We start from the raw sequence: 22,326 nt of genomic DNA, 5'->3' as shown, positions 1-22,326 counted from the left end.
CCTACATGGAACCAGAAACAGCAAACCAGCAAATCTACATTGTTCCCATGCTGTGATCCTGGACCTTGTTTTAGTTAAAGAAAGATTACTACATTTAACACCAAATTAACCTCCAGATTCCATAGGTGGCATAATGAAGCCAAATAGCAAATTTTCCAAACCATGCTTACACACTGTTAAACATCTTAAAATAACTACATGTTTAATGACACCTGCATTTTACTGAGACTTCAACCACAGATGTGCACAAGACCACGGGACTGGAGAAGTCTCCACAAAGGTCTGGTTTTTTACATTTGGTACATTTACAATATCCTGAAGGAATTTCTTAGGTAATAGAGAGAGCTTCTTTGTGTCATGCTGGAGAAAGCAGTTTGCCTGCACACTCTGCAAGAAGAAAGCAGAGGAATGGGAAACTGGAAAAGAGCTCAGGCTGCTGAGGGCCCAGGCCATCCCCCTTGGTGTGCTACCTGCAGCATTTCCTCCATTTTCTGCAGTGCTCTGACAGAGAAGCAGTTCCTGATGGAACAGAGATGTGGAGCCTTATTACGGCTGCAGTGAAAATTAAGTGTATGGCTCTCACCACAACTGCATGGTAATCTGCTTGGAGCTTTTCTTAGAGCAGTGGCCTAGGCAGCCAACTTTATCTCTGGACAAAGATTGATCTAGCAGTGCAGCACCTCTACAAGGAAACACCTCTGCTGGCTATGCATCAGGTCAGAAAAAACAAGATTATCTATTGACTAGCAAGGCAAATTAGTTCACAATTTTGTTCTGTTAGTATACAAATACTTCATGAACCACTAGTTACAAAATTCCAAAAATTCTCCAAATGAAGGTGCTAAGAAAAGTATTAATTAATTAAAAAACCTAATGCTTCTAGCACAAAGTTTTTACGTTTACTCTTGACTTCCTATCTTCTCATTTTTACTACCTAGTTGCCTCCACAGAATGGATGCAAAAAGATTTCCATCAGCACATTTAATGAAAAACATTTCTTTCAAGCAAGGCACAAAATTTAGATTTATTTAGTTTGATTAATCCCAATTTTTGTTTTACATTAAGTACAAAAACCAGCTGGAACGTAGGTGTAAATACAATTCCACAAAGTAGTTCAGTGAGATTTAAAAATCATATCCAGAACCATAAAGCACACTTAAAAGCAGCCCAGGATATACAGATTGCTTACCATAACTGCTGAAAGAGCTCATAATGTATCAACATATTTAACAACCTCCAGCAATAACTTATCTCCTTTCTAATCTTTCATTTTAAATGCATTTAGCAATTCTGTACCTAACAAAGAAAGCATTAAAAAATGAAAAGGGCAGGTAAGTTTTACTCAAGCAGAGGCCTAACTTAAACACATACACAATCAAAATTTAAACAACAAAACAATGACTTTAATATTTTTAACATTTCCAAGAACATAAATGCTAAGATAACATAGAAAAATAGCCACAGGCCCCAAGACTTATTTACTTCTCAAAGAACTTGATGGTGTACTGTAGCTGCCTGAAATATTTTAACAATTATAGAAAATTGTATCTCCAGGTTTGGTACGTTCATGTTTTCTAGATGACAACATACATTTAAAACAACCATCAACTTATTTACAGTTACAAGCTTATTCTGTTTAAAAACTGTATTTAAAAAATCAGTTTTGGCACTATCCCTAAGGCAATGGATGATAGGTACCTAAGACAGCAAATCACATATTGAAAGCATAACCAGAAGAAAATAATCTTTAACTTATAAGAAACTGTGAAGCTATAATTAAAGAAGAAATTAAAGAATCAGCACTTCTAAGTCACTAAAACACCCTACCCAAAACATTGAAGATTCTGCTATATGCAACAGGAATCTGCTTTAATCTGTGGAGCTCCCTTGTCTTGTGGGGAAACTCAATTTTTCTATGGTTAAGTTATCCAACTAGTTTTATTACCAGAAAATAGCAAAAAGTTTAAGGAGAACAAGAATTTATGTTTTAAGTGAGGAGAAAAAACATTACTGTGAACTCCAGCCTTTGCTGTCTATTTAAAACACCCCAAAGGTTAATTTTTCCATTCAATCCACTGAGTAAAGACCACAGCATCAATTTTTTTTTATTGATATGAATAGTTTTAACAACTTCCTTTTTGCATTTCCATCAGCTTCAGTTGTAGCTGACTCTTAAACAACAATTCCCAGTGTTGCCACATTTCCACTGCAAAGACTGCAAGCCTGGATTTCATAAACTGTGAATTTCACTCAAATTTTAAAATAATCTTTGTGTTTATCCTAAATTTATAAAAAAGATTTTTTTTTCAAAACTTAAGGCAGAAAATAAGTTTATTGGTTATGTTTCTTTAAGTCTGAGAAGGTGAATGAGGCTGTTTAAATATCAAAAAAGCTAACGCCATATACAGTATTACCAACAAAAGTAAAGAATAAGGCAGCATGCACCCTTAAAATGAAAAGAAAATTTAATTTTACAAGATGTTTAAATAATCCAAAGGCAAAAAGTGGCTGTCTCCTCTAAGAGTATCTTCATAAAACATGGAAATTTTAGAGGAATGTTTTAGAGGACATCAAGTTACTAAAATATTCCGTTCAACATTTATACAAATACATTACTACAACTGTAAGTTTACATACAATCAACTGACATCTCAGTGTTAACTAATTACTTAAATTTACAAGACAAACATAAATAAAGCTGTTAAAACAGGCAAGTACAGTACTGATCTATCATTGAGCACAATGCATTTTGTACTTCTTTCACCTTGAAAAGAATCAGATTAGAATTGTGCGAAGTCTATCTCCAAACCTAAAAATAAAATAAAAGAGAATTAAAAGTATATCTATGCAGGTTTTACACAGCGTGGGCATATTCCAAATGTTTAAGTCCTGTTTTCAGCCATGTAATTTACCATTTAACAACCTTTTGTCTGTTCTCAGAAGAGGCCACAGTCTTTAAGGTTATTTTTAATAATGACATCAGTTACAGCATCAAAAACAAACTGCACATTTTTTGTGTCTGTGGCACATGTGAAGTGAGTGTAGATTTCCTTTGTGTCTTTCCTCTTGTTCAGATCTTCAAACTGACACTGAATGTACGCAGCTGCTTCTTCATAAGTGTTTGACCCTGGAAGAAGAAAATTGCTCAGTAAGCAGGTTTCCAAAAGAGGAAGAACAAGATGCACACTATCTTTGAAGCAAAGGGTTCTTTGGAAACAGTTAACCTAAACCTGAAGAGGAGAAATTCCACACCATTGCTTTAAGATACCATTAAAAAAACCTTGGAAGGGATCTTTTGGATGCATTTGAAATAAAAACTTAGCACAGTTCCAGGGTGCAGGAATAGTCTTTGCATTTACTCCAGTGCCAGAGGAACAAGTCATTAATGACCCATCACTTTCCTAGTTTAGGATATTTTGTTTCCTTCATTTAAGTTACTTGCTTTAAATTTTAATGTTTTTAAAAGCTTTAAGGTTTTCCCACACTCAGTTAAAAGACACTTGGCATACACATTTGTATCAAATTTTTTACCTCCAACATGCAATTTTCTGTTTGAAGTTACAATGAAAATGATACATAAAAATGCTAAGACTTGTTAAATGAATTAATGCTCTTTTGCTGTATATTTCCTGAATAAGCCACAATGTCAATATGTATGTACACTCCCTGTTAAAAAAAACTCTCACGCATCTCAGGAATTCCTCCTTATATCAAAGTACAAAAGTAGTTTCTTTTTTCTTAGAAATTAGAACAGGGTAAATAAATGAGCCTGAACAGTTGCAACAGTAACATGTAAATGCTAACAGTGGACCAGTTTTATTTCACCTGGTTAAAAACACTTAAGCACTGCTTTCTTACCTATCAAAACAACTCCCATCTTAAATTTTAGATCATATTAGAGAATTTTAGATGCCTAAAGTTATATAACTCCTCATGATCTTTGCATTGAAAAGCACATATAAAAACCTTGATATCTGCAACCCTCCAATACCTGCATATTCAGGGTAGCAAATCGTGAGGGGACTTCTTTTGATCTTTTCTTCAAAAAGATCTTTCTTGTTCAGGAATAGAATAATAGAAGTGTCTGTGAACCATTTATTGTTGCAGATACTGTCAAACAATTTCATGCTCTCATGCATCCGATTCTGTAATTGAAAAAGAAGACATCACTTTCTATTTTATCAGACTTCAATAGTAATATAAGGTTATATATTTTTGATTACTTACAAATGAACCAGTTACAAAACTAAGTTTTTAGCAAACAAAATCACATTTTACTGCAGGGAAATACAGAGAGGCCAAGACTACCACAAAGATCACTTCCAAAAGCAGGGTTTAAGCAACTACTTTTTTCTCATTTCCAGGTTTAAATTTTCAGTATTTCAGAAATTTGTGTGTTTTGACATTTTGCAGTACAGATATTCTATAAGAATTGCTGAGTTACCTGAATTTGTCTTAACACTGATTAGGTCTTCTGGAAACTGAAAATAAATTCTGCACCTAGCTGACATTCCAGACTAAGGAAGAAAGTTCTACAAAGCTAGAGAATCAAGTAAGCAAGTATTTTAACTCTTACCATAACATTTAATGCTGTAGAAAAATTATCCAACATGTAAGTACTTTGGCCAAGTTCCAGTCATTTAAGTAGCAGGATGCTAGCTATGACCTTCTTTGACACTATATTTGACTTGAAAGGTTTTCTTAGTTCTCTTTCCTCCCCAAATTATATTTTATAGAAAGTTGCAGAACACAAGGAAAAGCATAAGAGTCTGTTAATGATTCACATACAGAGGTAAGCATCACTTCAGACCACTCAAGATAGTGAAATGCACCCTGTGCACAGTGACACGGAAGAAGTAAACTCTTGAAAGAGGAGAAAGGAGCTCAGGGTGTTGGAAAGAAAAAGTAAGAGAAACATTTCTGCAACTAAGACGAGATTGGAGAAACACATTTAGAAAGAAACAAAAACTGAAGACTGAGGAAGGAAAGAAAAACAAAATATAGTAGAGCAGATTCAGGTAAGTAAAAAAATTTCTTACTACGTACTTCTAGCATCCATAAAGAGACAAAAATGAGTATTACCGACAGTGTATCCTTATTAATCTATCCTTCCTTTAAAACATGAAAAGTGTAGCTAAAAGAATACTTATCTCTTAGTATTCCTTATGAAAATATAAGGAAGTACTTTGGAACCCAAAAGCATGAATTCTATCACCATTTCACTGAGACCTTTTGCACAAACTCCATACATCTTACAAAGCAATAATACTTCAAAAGACCCATTTATAGCTTTCATTCAAAGCTTAGTTTCTGTCCAACAACTATTCCTTTCTTCAACTTTATGGTACTTGCCATTTCCTCATCTTCAGCCAAGACCAAGTCATAATCACTCAGTGCCACACAAAAAATAATTGCTGTAACACCCTCAAAACAATGAATCCACTTCTTCCGCTCTGATCTTTGGCCTCCAACATCAAACATTCTGCAAAACAGAGTAAAAAGCAGTGAATGAACTTTGGAATTTTTAGCTTTCTGAATATTAATTGACAAAACCTGCAATTAGCAGCTGTGTAAGTCTGAGAACAACATCTTAAAAAGAAGGCAAAAAACTCTGTATCTTGTATTTTCTCAATATAAACCGCAATTTTGATAAAGCTTTGAAAGTCTTCCTATACATTTTAGAGAACATGAGGAAATATGAGATGAAAGAGAAACAAAACCAACTATTCACAATATTATACTTCATTAACAAAGTTAATTGTACTCTGTATAAAATAAAAATATACAGTTAACTTTACTAAAAAGTCAACCATAATAAAAGATACTGATCAACAATGTGGACTGTCAGTCCTGGTGAGGTTTAGCTCCTCTCTCTTCTAAGTCAAATTACAACTTTAGTCTGTTCTTCAATTGGCAATGTTTAAATGGGATATTTTAAAGCCATTATCTTAGAAGACAAAATAAGCACTACATAGTAAAAATAACCCTTACTTTCCCTCCAATAAATGCATTTTTTGAAATGCAATTAAGTTTCACATATGACATTTACTGAAGATGACTAGTGTTTTTTATTAACCCCCTTTCCTGTTTTCCCTGAGTTGTAAGGTTGCAAGTATGGGGCAGGTAAAAAACCCTACCCATTTAATCTTAGTGCACTACACAAACACTGTAAATTGCACTTGAAGGGATTCAATTACAGTTGTTATTTTTAGATATCGTCAAGTGTTCCAAGTTGCTAGGTTTTAATTTGAAAAAAAAAAAAACCACAGTAAAAGTAAGTAGAGAAGGAAACAAATTAGAAGAAAAAGAAAGACCCTTTGCTTTCTCAAGGAAAATTGTCAGAAGCACTGTAACCTCTAACAAGGTCTTCTACTTGGCAAACTACTGCAGAAGTAACAATGCTCGTGCCCTTTTAATGTTCTACACTCTGATAATGTCATGTCAAAAACACTTGAAAGATAATTCCTAAGGATTCCTTAGAGGGTCTCTTTACCTTCAAAAAAGCTTTGAAGGGAAGTCTTTGGCAATCACTCTACACAAATGTGAGCTAGCCACCTACTACTTAGTTCTCAAATAACTAGCAATAGCTGTACACAAAGAATATATATATAAAGAATATATATTTAATAAAGTATTTTGTACTGTATCTTACTAATTAATCCCTTAAATCTTAGTAATTACTTCTGTCAATTCTAATGCTATGCTTTGTAACTTTATACTGAGACCTGATTTTCCGTAAGAATTAACGCTTCTACAAAAAAAGTGTTCTTTGAACATAAAAGTAGTAAATAATCAGACTCAACCTTCGGACTAGGCTATAGAAACAGGATGAAGATAACTTGCTATTTTTAATTTGGATTGAATCAATAATCAAAGCCATGTGAATTGCTTTATAGAGAAGCCTGAATTGAGGCCCAACCTGAAGGAATCTACACACACAGCAGAACAGGAAAGAAAACCAAAAAACTGATCCTGTGCAGCAAGTCATACTTATGTACCCTTGTCTTAGTATAATCAAGCCTTTCATGTGTTTGGCTGATCTTAAAAGTTCATTTCAAGGTTATGTAAAAGTACTTCAAGCCCTCACAATAACTCATTAAGTCTATTGCCTAAGGCACAGGTACAGGTGTTTGAATGTACAACACTACAGCTAAACAATTCCACAGGCCTGGCTCAAAGACACATTTTACAGAAGTGTAACCATATGGTCCTTGTAACAGTCCCAATAATCCATAGAGACTGGACCCATCTTGTTTCCCAGCAGGAAACAAGAAACATTGGAAAGTAAGTGAAAAGATGGAGAAGTCCTGAGAATATTGAAGTTTTCTATTCAGGCTGGGCTAAGGATTACTCCTTCTAGGTTTGCAAGAGATTCATTACCATTTATTCTTTTGTGGATGAATACAAATTTTGTATTCTTAAATGCTAAAACAAGGAAACAAAACAGATTTCCACAGTATTGATTATCCTGAAATATCCATATTTCAGTGTTTGCCATGCATTTCCTTGAAAAAAAATATTTTCCATGAAGATACTAAGCAAATTATAATACAGACATACTGAACAATTTCTGCAGAATCTAAATCCATATTTTGAGTGTGTTTTACTGTTTTCTTCTCATTCTTCCTCACCAGTAGGAGGTAGAGTCTGCTGATGGTTAACACTATCTTGTGTTTTCACATTGAATGCATCAGGACGTGCATCAGGACAAACTTTTTATAAGAGCATAGTGTGAGAGGAGAAGGGGGAACGAGCTCAAAGTGAAAGAGTAGGTTTAGATCAGGTATTAGAAATCCTTTATTGTGGGGGTGGTGAGGCACTGGAACAAGTTATCCAAGGGAAGTTATGGATACCCCATCCCAGTAAGAGTTCAAGGCCAGGTTGGATGGATCCTTGAGCAAACTGGTCAAGTGGCAGGTGTCCCTGCCCACTGCAATGGGGTTAGAACTAGATGATCTTTAAGGTCCCTTCCAACCCAAAAAATTCTTTGATTCTATGTCTTTAGACATAAAATGCTCAGAATATTATCATTATTTTCTAAATCTCACACCACAGAAAACATAAGTCACATTCTTTCATCTCTAAAATACTACTTTGAAGTATAGGACATATTTGAATTCACCTCTTTGGGAAAATGGATTTACTCTTTCATACAAAACTAGTAAACTCTTATAAGCTTCCAGTTCTCCAACAGAATTTAAAACAGGAATCCAATAGAACAGCTATTTAACATGGCAGAAAATGCAATAGTTTGTTTTGAGATTTAATTTATATCAAAAGTATCCTTACAAAACATTTTCAATGTAACAAAAACATTTATTGGAGCTCCAACAACTCTCACATGCCTTCCAAAAACTCAGTCAAGCATAAGAATTTTTTTTTTTTTTTTCATAAAAAGTGGGGGGAAATAATCAAACTTGTGGTTAGACAAATTTGTTAAATTACACCATTGAATGCCATATTCCATAATTTTGCAGGACAGATAACCATGCAGCATGAGTTACATACTTAAAATGAAGATCCTTGAAAGTAAAGTGAGTTTCCACTATTCCTGTAGTTTTCACTCTTGTTCTGAGAACATCCTGTTGAGTTGGAATGTAGCTGGTTTGTGCTATCCTGTCCAAGTCATTCAAGTAACTAAAGGTAAAAATAAACACTGCTTTCAGTTATTCATAAAACAGCAACAAAATAATTGCAAATAATTACAAAAGTTTTAAGTCCATTCATTACACTGTCCTTGAATTTTATAAGATAGTTTTCTCTGAGACACAAGACACAGTATTCTACTCAAATTCCCAAAGCTTATTTTCCACAATAAGCTTTTGAAGCACAACACTATTTCATCCTAGATGAAAGGAAACTTAAGCAATTTATTCCATTTCAAAGAATTCTTCTTTAGAAATTCTGAAATGCAAACATAGTTCCATAAACATCCATGTTATTGGCACTAATTACAATTTCTTCATCTTTGCAACCTACTGAACTGCGGGTTACTTTGAACCATAAATAAAGCCCAAAATCACTCTATTCAATAACAGACATGAAAAGAATAACTTGGTGTTTTGGCCAGAATTAACGTATCTAAGAAAATGCCTAATACATAACAATTAACTTTCTACTGAGAATTCCTAATTGCATGTATCTTTTACAATTAGTATGCTTTCACTGCCAAACTCCTTGCAATGTCCAGTGTTTCCAAAACACTATACAGCTCTTACTTGTACTTTTCCCATAGTAAATAGGGAAGACATTGTGTTCTATTTTCTCTGTAACAAGAAGTTAACAATCTTACAGATATATATTTATATGGCCAGAAGAACAGTTTTCTTATGAAACTTCAGTCACAGTTGTCTAAAACAACAAAATAAGTCCACAGAAGGTTAGCACAGGACAGTATGTGAATCTCCAAATCACTGTTCCATATAGAAAAGTTTATACAACTGAGAAACAACTTCAAGTGCTACAAAATACTTCAGAATCATAAAAAAATTGCACTACAAGGCAGTATCACTGCTATTGCCCCTCTTTACTATCTTGTATTTCCTTCAGTGGACTCTTTTCCTTTACTGACTTACAGTTACTTACTGCCACAGCATCTTATTTTTGCCTTTCTAGTTTCTTAATGTTCTGTTCTCTTACTTAACTGCCCTAGCATAAAGGATACATTCTAATTGTTTCTTGGGTCAACACATTTCCAATAGAGACCATTAATTAACAATGAAAACACAGTAATGTCGAAATAGGAAAAAACTATTACAAAAGAAAGTAGTATCCTTGGTAATACAAATCATGTAATCACATTTTTTGGACACATTCAGATACTAAAAAGGTACTTCAGTCATGCTTTTGTAATAGAAAACCTATTAAAGCACCTTAAATCAATCTTTGTCTTCTATAAGAGAATGAAACATGTGGTCAGAACATGACAAGTTCATAATTCCACTATGTATTTTCCTTTCCAACCTCAAAGTTTTGCTGCAGCGCTTTGACCCAAGCAGACACTATCTTTGTCCAGTTACTTCTGTGGTTTCCATCTACGTGGGAGCAGAATTTGTCAAAACATCACACCTCATACTGCTTTAGCTACTAGTTAGAAGGCAAAGAGAATTTTGTCTGTCACAGTGCACTTACTAGGCAGCAGAGTCATTGAGCTGGTATTCCCGAGATCTGTTGAAACAGGCTTGAACCCCAGTGTCTTTCCACAATCTCTTGATAACTCCCGCAAGCTCTGAAGTCATAAATCCTTCTTCTGCTGCTCCAGCCAATACAAAGAGTTGACGAGCATCATCCTTTAGGATGTAAACAGGGTGAAGAGAGAAATATTGAGAAATACAACAGAAGTATTATCACCTAAGAACTAGATTCAGCAAATGCATTACTTAACCTGGTAAATGCAAATGTAACCAAACAAAAAATGTGAAAGAAAATAATTTATTTTAGTGTTCTGCATTGGATATTAATTCCCACATTTTTCAACAACAGAATAAATCTAGTAATTGAATTTATCATTAGCTGACAAAGCTTCTGGTCTGTTTATAAGTTGAGCAAAGTTTTTATAAACAGGAGTAGTAACGTATTTTGTGCTCAAACCTAAAGTTAACCATATTTACTCATAAAATACCAAATACTGGATAAAATGGTTACAATACAAACTAGACTCTTCAGAAGGGTAGCTGTATCTTGAACAACTGAAGAAAACACATTAAATGCTTAATTTTAATTAATTACACTACTTTGAAAGTGACAAATAATTACTTATTCCCAAATCATGCATCAGGAATTGAAAAACACTTTTAAAAACCTTTCCAGATCAATCAGCTACAAATATCCATTGCCTCAATTATTCTACAGAGACCAAGTTCTCTTGGTAATGCAATATCAAGCAAATATCAAGATTTTTAAGAGTAAATACTGGATTTTAAAACTATATATAATAACTAGATTTGAGAGTGAGGCTAATGGAGTACATGATGTAAATCCACCATTCTCCTTTTATCAACATTTGACCAGCTGACCAGCAACATCCAACTTTGACTGAGCAACAAAACTTAGTGTTTTATTTTCTGAAGTATTTCTATTAAATTTAGACCTGTAAGGCACTGAAGGAAAGACAGCAGATGGGTATAGGGAAGATACACATTAGTATTCTCCTGGGAGTAGCTGCTTGACCTTGGTTATTAGCTGAACATGATCCAATGCCAAGGTATGTCAGCCAGGAAAATCAGCCTGTAACAACTACCCACAGCATGTACTGTTTGTCCAGTAATTAAAAGAAAGAGAACAATGAAACTGGAAAGGAGGAAGGAGAAAAGGGAGACTCAGACATGTCAGCTGGGAACTGAAAGTGTTTCAAGAAAAAGGAGGATTTAAAAAGGCAACATATAACGTTATTCTCACAAAATGCAAGTGAAGACAAATATGCAAATCTATAGAAAAATCTGTCACTTTGCTGTTCCAACACAAAGCTGTAGGAAAAAAAAACATTTGCAAGATAAGCACAGAAAGCAGAGATTGTTCTAAAAATACTGTCCACTGTAGACTTAAATAATCAAAGGTTGTGTGAGCTAACAGGGAAATTGTTTGGATGGATTGGGTAACACTGAATTTCAGAGGCTGAAAATGAAAGGCTTGCAGTTCAGTGAACTCAAGCCAAACTTGAAGAGATTTAAGCATATATATATATATATATATATATATATATATATATATATATACACATATATATGTATTTTTAAGTATACATATGAAGAACAGGTTGTTGATGTATAGTTGAAAGTGTCTTTTGAAAGCTAGAGTAGGTAGAAATCTAAAAGAGCATTCATCAGACAAAAATACTGATTACTATACATAAACAGAATGAACTGTGGACAAACAATTAAAATTTAACAGATTGTACTAATAATTACATATAAACCCCAGAGCTGTAAAGATCAAAGGGTTGGATTTCAGGGGCTTTAATTTGAACACTATGCCTGCATAAAAGAAACTGAATGACAGTTCTGATCTTGAATACTGTTTGTGGATGCAACTGCAAGGACCTACAACTCACAAAAGCAGCAAATCTTTAAGAAGAGACAATCTATTAATACACATGATGGAAACAGCTTAGAAACGGACAGTTTAGTCACAAAAGATGATGACATTTTTTACCTAAGATGGTTTGACTTGCATATATCTCTACATGCTCTCAAACAGGGGAGTGGGGAAATGGAAGGTAGAATAAGTAAATTGATTTCAGCTTTTTAAAAGACCAAACATTAAAATTAAAAATGGTCTCTGTTACCCCTTCTTCCTCTTGCTAAAATGGCAACTACCACAGACACTACAAGTGAGACAGTATGCAATGATCGAGTTCTATTTTAATTATTCATCAATGCTAGATACTTTCCTTTAGTTATACTGAAATAGGGCAACTTCCTCTACAGGTGTCACTTTTTAAACCAGATTCTATAGATAAGGTAATGTAAAATAACCAATTTAATAATCTCTCCAAGTAGTGCAAGTCTCACATGCAGAAAGTGGTCCATAGTCATTTGAAGCACATTCGCTAAATGCTTCTCAAAACACGGTTCCTACTTAAACTGTCCTGTAGCACAAAGGAAGATAGATCAGATTTACAAATGACCTGGTGGTGTTATCTGTGTTCCCTTAATTCAACAACTTGAAAAAAGAGAACATTCAACTCACTGCTCTACCATTAGTCTTATGACAGAAATAAGAGTATGTGATTTTCAAAGGAACCTGACCCTATTTAGGGCAAAACCATCAGAAATTCATCTCAGAAATTTAAGAAAAATTATCTGAATGTAACAGTTTATACCAAGAGTTACAATTTTGAGCTATTTTTTTCTGCAAAAGACCACAAAATTAAAACAAAATTAAAACAAAATTAAAAGTAATTAAGGTACGAACATACTACTACTAACTAACATCTAATGCTAATGTTCCACAGCAATGTTCCTCTGAAAAAAAAAAAAATGTTTGGACCACCAAGACCTGACTAAGTACAAAGGGCTGGACAGCTATTTTAAGATTGTTTCTGACACAAGTTTGCCTCATCATTTATACAGCTCTGAAGTCGAGAAACTCAGATGACTTCAAACTGACATCATATATAATAACACAGCCCTCAAAATCTTCTTGTTAGTCATTTTATGTGCTAACACCTAAATTTACTCCTCCTCCATTTTCTCTTACTACGCACTCAGTAACACAAGTCTACCATCTGCCTCTTTCCAGCACCAACTGCCAGACTCCAGAGAGGCCTGCACAAACACTGAACTAACACGTACTGAAATAGTGTTGCTTTGGAAGACTTTGGTCTCAAGGGCAGACTACAGCAAACATGAGAGCAAATGTTGAGAGGAATAACCAGTGAAATGGAAGCTTTTACTAGTTATGCTTGCAACTGAAGAGACATCAGGTAGAATTAACATATGTACATAAAATAATGGCCATAACTGGCTGTCAATCAGATTTGGACTTCAGATACAACTTTGACTCACTATACATAATTTTACAAACATCTTCCTTATGACAACCATACATATTGCATTTCACAAGGTTACTGAATGAATACTGTCTAACATTTATAAACTGCTTTTCAAACAACCAATAAAATCTTGAAGACTGTCAAGAATGAAGTATCTGCATACTGTTTATTACTTTTAAAAGCCCTCCTCTCCTCCCAAACTCTAATTCCACCTTAAAGGGATGGAAAAAACTTATGACAAAATATTCCTGACTACTTTACATATACTTATAAACATGTTAATGAACAACAAAATCCTTCCTCCACCTTTCCTGTGAGACAGCCACAACGTGGCAAGTTCTGGCTTCCAAAGCAGTACTGTAGAGCATTTTGCACTGTGACTGATTTCCGTGGGGAGGAGATAAAAGCATACATCCTGAACCAAGTTTAACTGCTGTTCAGACTAACAACTCTGGGGATCAATTCCAGCACTGCAGAACAGACTGTATAGAGTCTTGCAATGAGAGAACAAGCAAAAAGATGTAAACTGAGCATTTTAAAGAGATATTCCAAACATCTCCCTGCCTGACCAGATGTGGATGTCATCAGGTTCACCATAGGTAAGAGCACAAGATCAAAACCAATTGGTGGGATGGCAAATAAACTCAGAGATTAGATAAAATAAGATGAAAAATGTACAGAAAAGCCATACATTTGAAAAAGCTGAGACAAGAAAAGGTCTCATTTCTGGGGAAAAATCCCAGGATTAATATCATTAAAAATTGAGATCCCAGCAATAGGTCCATACTCACATCTCTTTGAGAAAAATAAAGATCCTCAACACTGGAAATCAGTATGAAACAGGATGCAGCTCAGAGGCTGGCAGTGTTACTGGCATTGCTATGTCTATGACCTAATAGAGAAGTGGAGGCAGTACAGTGCAGAAGTAGCGAAATGCCTTCCTATTTAAGCAGTATTTTTTTAAGATGTCTAACCTAAATTACCTTCCTAGTAGCATACAAGTCCATACAAATAGAGACATGACTATCATGACTCCTTAAGATTCAGATGCTTAGTTCTGCAAATTTAGACAGAATTCAGAAAATGGCATCTAAACCAAATAGTTGTGAATCAACCCAGGGCTGACTGCTCTACAGGTCACCTTGTGTGTGACCAAATGTCACCAAAGGCATTTAGCTATTAAACACTGTATCACACAAGGATTTCTGAAGGAAATAATATGGAGATTTCAGCTGTATGTCTGTGTGTGTACTTAATACTCACAGCCCTGATGGGATCACCAAAGTCTATCTTCAACCTCCCCATTGCTCGAATTATAGCAATAATAGACTGTATGGTGTTACTGTAGACAACAGCTTTGTACTGTTTACATTCTTCTTCTGAATAACCAGCTTCATGGATAATCCTGTGGAAGAAAAAAAATAATAAATTCTCTATTCAAATTAAAAAATATTTCTCTATCACAGTATTTCACCACACTTACTTCATTTGCTTGACAATTGTGCTTTTCCCCGATTCACCAGCTCCTGAAAAATAAATGTGTGAAAATTCACCATTAGGCATTTACTAATCTCTGAAAATACATTTTGATTCTACACTTCATATATCTAACCAATATAAAAACCTCCAACCTCCAACAGGTTACAACATGTTGAACATGTTGCAAATTGATTTTTAATAAAAAATGCACCTTCACCTGGAAGTTTTAAAATCAAGCCATTTTAAGAACAAATCTCAGTTCTAAAAAGTCTTTTCTTTTACAGAAGTGAGCATAATCTTTACACTGCCTGATGGTGTTTCTAATGAGAACAGGTGATAGTTGCTCAACTTCAAAGGGATCTAAAGCTTAAGTCCTCCATCTTTTTAATCAAAACCTAACCAAAATCCATCCTTCACACTGTATTAATGGTCTTCCGAAATTGCAAAGGAACACATTAAAATTCTTTAAGGCTTTAGTCCTTGTAACTGTCTTTTGACCCTTGCATGAATAAACCAACAGACAGCCTACTTTTTGTTAGAACTGATGGCATAAGGTTTGCCAGTCAACCTGATATAATTTTAAGTGCTTAACAACAAAACAAAAAGCTATGTTAAAATACAAAGCTTAAGAAAATAGTATCTGTCAACAGACAGGGAAAAATATGCAGTTTTTGCTGTCTCAACAATCTATCTTTCATCTGCTTCTTACTCTAAAAATATGTGGAACTCTTACAGCTGTGGTCTAATCCCTTTAGATAATACACTCCCAGTTTTTCTGTGACTTGTGCTGAATTCTCCCTCTCTTCTCAATATAGCTTTGCAGAAGTGAGTACAATCTTCATACAGTCTACAGGTATTTCTAATGCAAAGAGATCACCCACTGTCCAATTCCAATATAACTAAAGAAAACTCTGACCACAGAAAGGCACTGATAAAGGCTGTACTTATTTGTCTCCAAAAAAAGGGCAAAACCTGATGCATTACAGTCAAGCTCATCTTAGACAGAATAAAGGTTATTGAGATGTGCGAACACAGGTTTACAAAGTACAAACTGCCCATAGTAAGGAGTTTTGGGGTGAAGAACATGAACAGATGTAATTTACTCTGACTCTATTAAGGCTTCCAATGCCACCTTCCATGGCAGCCCTTGTACCAAGCTGGACAAATACCAGCTTCAGGGTATCTGAAAATCTGCCTAGACAACCACACTTAAAGGCTTGTGTTAAGGGTTCAAACATTTAACTGGAAGGCATTTATGAAGTCTCCACGAGACAACACTGGCTAGCACAGTTTAGCACCTTCACCAATGACCTGAAAGTAAAGGTAGAATGCATTGACATCAAGGTTCCAGCTGACATGAGCCTGGGAGGCCAGGAAGTGCTGGTCAGTGTTAGATAACAGAAGTGCTACTCAGAGGGTCTCCTTAACACACTAGAGGACTGAGCTGAAGAATCTCAGAACACAGACAATCATGAAGTCCTGCAAGTGGCACAGAGTAACACATCCAACACATATAATTTGGGACTAATGGGTTAGGAAAACTGTGGGGCTCAAGAAACTGCAGAGTCCACAGTGGGGCCTTGTTGATTAGGGTTAAGGTGAGTCACAATCCAAGCTGCTGCACTGGGTCTGTCTAGGACAAAGTTAACTCTCTTCACAGTAGCCCTTATGGTGCTGCACTTCATGTTTGTAGCTAAACCAGCACTAGTAACATTCATTAGTAAGAGAAAGTGATGGTTCTCTTACAGCTGAAAAATGCATGCACAGCATCAAAGTATTTTCCCTTTTCCACAATGGCCCCAGCCCTAGTGAGCAGGCTGGGTGTGGACAAGCAGCAGTAAAAACTCAGGTAAGGAAGGAAGGAAGAGGGGTAGTAATTTCTTGTTACAGTGTTTGAACCCTTTTTTGTTATAACCTTTGCAAGTGTGGTTATAGTGAAGGGTCTGGGACATAATTCATATAAGGAGCAGCTCAGGGAACTAGGGTTTTTTAGCCTGGAGAACAAGAGGCTCAGGGGAGACCTCAACACTCTGCAACTACCTTAAAAGAAGGTTTTAGCCAGGTAGGGTCAGTCTCTTCTCACAGGTAATAAGTGATAGGACAATAGTAAAGAGCCTCAGGTTGCAACCAGGAGAGGTTAAAACTGGCTACTAGGAAAAAGGTCTTCATCAAGAGAACTGCCAATCATTGAAACTGGCTGCCCAGGGAAGTGGTGGACTCACCATCCCTGGAGGTATTTAAAAACTATCTCTGCAACCTAAGGACATGGCTTAGTGATGGGCTTGGCAGTGCTGGGTTAACGTCTGGAGACAATGATGTTATAAGCTTTTTCCAAACTAAATGATTCTGTGATTCTTTCCACACAACCATTATGCATGCCAAGTTCCTGCTTTCCAGGAATTGGCCAAACACCTGCCTTCCAGTGAGAAGGAAAGAATTCATTCTGCTCTTTGCTCTGCTAGTGTGTGCAAACCATGGCTTTCCCTACTAAAACATAATCTTGATCCATGTATCTTCTTACCTTCCTTCTACTTTTTCCTTATCCCAAGGGAGAGAAGAGTGATCACACAACTGTGTAGGTGTTTGGGTTGACCCTGGCCAACAGCTTGCACTGTTGCAGTGGCATTTGTGCAGACAAGTCAAAAGACACTGTTATTCCCCAGCAGTCAGCATTCATTATGCTGTATCCAAGTACTGTATACAATACTCCCCCCTCAGCATCCAGTAAATGAGACAGACAAAAAACAATTAGTTGAAGGTCACTTAGTTGTTTAGAGGGTACATAACATTCAAGGAAAAGCTACAAGGAACTGGGCATTTTAATCCTAGAAAGATTGGTGTGGGGAGAAAAGGTTGGATGTCTGTATATTTCTGTCCTTTCCATAACATCCACTTAAGACAGCTTAAAGCAGAAGTAAACTTGTTAGACCTACACAACAAAGAGATATGAGGCAATTAAGAACCTCTCGCACAGCCAGTTTCAGAGAGACAGGGGAAGGAGGTGCAGGGAACCTGTTCATGAAGAGGTTGTACTGCCTGCAGAGGAAGTAGAAACTTGGCCTTGGAGATCTTCCAAAATTCAACTGGACAAGGCTCTGCTCAGCCTTCTCTATTTTGATGTTAGCCTGGCTTTGAGCCAAGGCCTAAGCCTCTAAGAGGTTTCTTCCAACTCAAGTATTTAATTTCTATAGAACAGAGTATTTCTATACTTATACACTATAAAGTGATGCTTTTAGGATATCCCTCTTATTAAACCAAATATGTAGCTTCAGGACAGGCTCAGCCCAATTTCAGATTGGCTGCCAAAGGTTGTCCCACCTTCTCCCCAGCACTGCTCCTGATGTAGTTACACCTCTCTTCCTCCAACACCACAGAAGGAGTGCTAGAAGGAACCTAGAGGAGACATTGAGCTCAGAGGAATAGAGCAGGCCTGTCAGCATCAAACTAGATTGCTTAATGCCATCTTTAGCTCATGTCAAAGCAAAAGACTTAGATCTTTATAAATTTGCAAGTGTCTTTATAGAGCAGCAATAGTTCCCAAGAATCTAAAAATCTGGCCATGGAAGTGCATTAATAAACAGAAATCAGACGCCAGTATGAAAGTCAGATGTTATTTACACACCTGAAGCACTTATAAACCAAATAATCTCAAAATAGCTAATTATGCACTTAAGCACAAAAGATGACACAAGTTTAAAGATTAGCTTTATTAATGAGATTACTATATTGCTTTGGATTAATAGTTATTCAAATAATTTGAAGATGGTATATTCCCTACATTGAACAGCAATTTTAGAGATATTAAGAAATATACTACAGCATTTAATTTACATAAACTCATAAAATGTTCTGTTAAAAATTTATCACATTTAACTAACCAAGAATGTCAATATCAGGGCTAGTTACAGAATAAATATCTAATTACACTTTGTACTCCATTTTTATCATACTCTTTGTACTCCATTTTTTGAGTCAGATATATATGTTTCTCTAAGGTGTTAGAATCCACATGTACCAAATACCTACAATTATCATAAAAACATTCTCAGTAACAACCACAAACACCCATAATACATGTAAATAACAATTAAGTCATTTATTACAGAATACCTAACATCAGCAGTGAGTTCCCGGAAGGTGCATTCCCCTATGGTATTTAATGGAAAACAGAAATGGTTGTTTGGTTTGGGTTTTTCCTTTAACAGCACACTGAAATGACTTCAGCATTCCTAATAATCTTTGAAAAGTAAACAGGAAAATTTAACCTTATTCATTGCACCGTACTGAAAGGAAATTCGTTAATTTTGCACTCCTGAATGCAGAACTCTGCCAGGTCTTCTAACAGATATACTTTGTAAAATTCCCTCCTTTATCTCAGCATAAATAAGTTGCCCAAACAGCAAAATGAGAACTCAGGTTAAAAAAGTTTTAGACAGAAGCAAGCAGTATTAAATATTACATGTGACAGCTGCATGTAAAATGCCAGAGCTAGCTATACTGTCACAACCAAATACTACCTAAATTTAGAGATATGTGATTGAATATTCCTCAAACATCTAGCAAATGGTGCTATTCATTGCTCACTATTTAAGTGTGATACTTGATTTTAGATCACTACTGTCAATAATCTGAACAGTCTTGCTGGCTCTGTTACAATTTATTTATAATAGAAATATTATTTAAAAGACATGACAGTTCTGCTTAGACTAGAAGAACAGCAGCATGTTATTTCTGAATTTAAAAGAGTAGTGGGCATTTTTTGTTTGTTTACTTTCAAACGGAAATTTTAAGTTGACTGTTACATCATTTCATTAATGGAAGTTTTAATAACTGATTAGTCCTTTCTTCCTCTTGCACGCTTTATGTTCTTCATGTGCTCCTCAAAAAGAAGGCAACACAATCTACAAAAATCTAATTTAAAGAATTTTATAACTTTTCTTCACATATTTGAGTAAGAATATAACTTGAATTAAATCTAATACTCTTCTTACACCTGCTTGCCAGAAAGCAGGTAGATACTTATGTTTCATTATGCAGACTGCCAAAGTATGGGAGCAAAGCACAAGCAACTTAAGTAGCAAAATCTCACATTATCCCCATAAATCCTACTATAATCTGAAGGGTCATCTGCATCAAAGTTTAATGCTCAGGCTCTACCTTCACAAGTCATTATTTCCCAGCTAGTACTGTGCTATCCAAAGCAGTATGTGCCTGGATCCAGCATGAATTCTGACAGCACTCCATGAGTTCAGAGCCAGCACGTAAACCCAGGCCTGTGACCAACCCTACCACACCACCTGCAGTATGGGGAAGCTGACACTCAGCTAAAGAAGAGCGATTACACTCATATTATGATTTTTCTTTCAAGGCCAGTTCTCTACTTTGGAAACAGAAAAAAAAAAAATCAAAGCATCTTCATGTTAAAAAAAACACAAACAATCAAAAAACCATTTAACAGATCAGTCTCAATGAATCTTCCCCTTGAAGGAACCAAGAAAGACAAGCAGAGCTCAAATAAATTTAAGAAACAGCTAAAGCATTATTTGATTCTCCAAGCTGTGAATTGGTCAATTCCAAAAAGAAATTTAAAACAAATTAAAAAGACTGGGTTGGATTCAATCTTAAGTTTCTTTTCTAAACCTAAATGATTTTATCACCCTATGACTCATTGCTATGAAATCGTAGCAAACACCATCTTAAATTGAATATTCTTTCCAAATGCAGCAAATCTGTGTTTAAAAGTAATCTAAACATTTAATAATTTGATTAAAATTAACAGGTAAGCAAAAAATGTTACTTTAAACTACTTAGAATACCTCATGACTTATTATCCCACACACTGCCTACATAGGAAGCATTCCAGAACTACTAATATCTGGAACAAATGTTTTATGCACCCGTGTAGCAAAAGGAAAGGCTGAGATCTTAACAGTAACATTTGTGACACATTGCTAATCGGTTACTGAAGAAACCAAAGTAAAAAGCAAGGCAAACTTCAAATTCACAGTATCCCTCTTTGGACAAAATCAACTCTCAAGTACAACCATTTCTTATAGAATAAACATAGTCCTCATAATACTAAAAAATACAGGAAAAAAAAATGCAGACTAAATTAAAAAAACTGAAGTGTTAGATAAAAACTAAAGAGAAAAATTGGGCCAGCTTTGAAATAACACTAAATAAGTCAGACTAAGGAGCAGAACCCACAAAAAAGTAGAACAGCCTTGCCTTGTATGTTGCCAGGAGAGAGTTCAAGTATGGACAAGAGTAATTAATTTAAAACTTTCAACAATGTTTGCCAGCTTTTCAGCCTGTAGAATAAGACACTTAGACCAGATTGGCTTAAGAATAAAGACACGTGTGAAATTTAAAATAAAATACACAGACTTGTAAATTTTTGGATTCAGGTACTGCAAAGTTCTCTCTCCACAACTTTCCTATCCAATTCTGTCAGACACTTGAATTTTACAGTACAAAGCACAAGCTGAATGGTGCCTGTTTCTCAGCTGCCACTGGTCACAGCACAAGCTAAATAACCCAGTGATTTCTACTCTTTCTGCTCTGGGGTCAGTAATCTCATACAAAATCACGTGGCTTTGTAGCTTGGAAGTCTAATCTCTTAAATTTATCACTTCATGACACATCATCAGACATGAGATTAAAATTAGAATGCAAACTGCTAATCAGTGTTACTATTCTCAAATACATCAATGCTAGTACAAGAAACCCACAGTGGAAACTTAGCTACAACACACTCTGGACAGGTTGAACACCAAATGAAACATTCTCCAAACCCACACTGCTCTGCCCAAATTTTCTTATTTTGTCTACTCCCCATTTTTGAAGTCACCTAACAGTAACAGTTACCTACCACCATTTATTCTGGGGCAGCTGCTAGCCCTCACAGTTTAGGTCTCTTTTTCCCTTCCCAACTCTTTTCATACAGTCAATCAAAGGTAGATAGTACTCATTACTTCAAAGGTGGCATTAGTCTTGGAATTTCCACAGCTACTGTAATTTGAACATGCCCAGAATCTTTCAGTGAGTTAAGAATCTGTATGATTAGAAAATATTTCAGTAAATTAGCCATGTAGTAATAGAGTGAATCCCAGATTACATCACTGATCTAAACCAAAGTGACAGATTCTAAAATTATGGCACTGACTCAGATAAAAGAACTGAGATAATTCTCACAGTTTCAGTAGCTGCATGCTTATTCCTACAGAAGCAATACCATTTACACCCATATCCCACTGTCACTTTTGTAAATTCCCTAAGAAATAAAAAATTAATTACAACTAACTATTTATTTCCTAGGTCTTCAGTATTGCTCTTATTAGATGTTTGAAATCAAC

At 35.4% G+C, this 22,326-nt stretch overlaps 1 protein-coding gene across 2 annotated transcripts in view; it reads right to left on the bottom strand.

The window, feature by feature from the left end:
• Positions 1-1,009: 1,009 nt before the first annotated feature.
• LOC110469766 (guanine nucleotide-binding protein G(i) subunit alpha-1) overlaps positions 1,010-22,326 on the bottom strand; it is a 33,405-nt gene continuing 12,088 nt past the window's right edge. The window contains exons 2-9 of one of the 2 annotated variants that reach the window (XM_085568372.1): positions 14,976-15,018; positions 14,756-14,897; positions 10,132-10,289; positions 8,509-8,637; positions 5,353-5,482; positions 3,992-4,145; positions 2,913-3,127; positions 1,010-2,809 (exon numbers count right to left, since the gene is read on the bottom strand). In XM_085568372.1, the coding sequence (XP_085424498.1) occupies positions 2,937-3,127; positions 3,992-4,145; positions 5,353-5,482; positions 8,509-8,637; positions 10,132-10,289; positions 14,756-14,897; positions 14,976-15,018 (947 nt within the window). In that variant the 3' untranslated portion in view covers positions 1,010-2,809; positions 2,913-2,936. Of the gene's footprint in view, positions 3,128-3,991; positions 4,146-5,352; positions 5,483-8,508; positions 8,638-10,131; positions 10,290-14,755; positions 14,898-14,975; positions 15,019-22,326 lie in introns of both variants that reach the window. The other variant, XM_021528835.4, reaches the window with a different exon arrangement.

This window comes from Lonchura striata, chromosome 1A (assembly GCF_050655825.1).
Source record: "Lonchura striata isolate lonStrDom1 chromosome 1A, ASM5065582v1, whole genome shotgun sequence".
NCBI lineage: Eukaryota > Metazoa > Chordata > Aves > Passeriformes > Estrildidae > Lonchura > Lonchura striata.
Note: the sequence above shows the minus strand (reverse complement) of the source record. Positions and strands in the feature narration are given on the sequence as shown.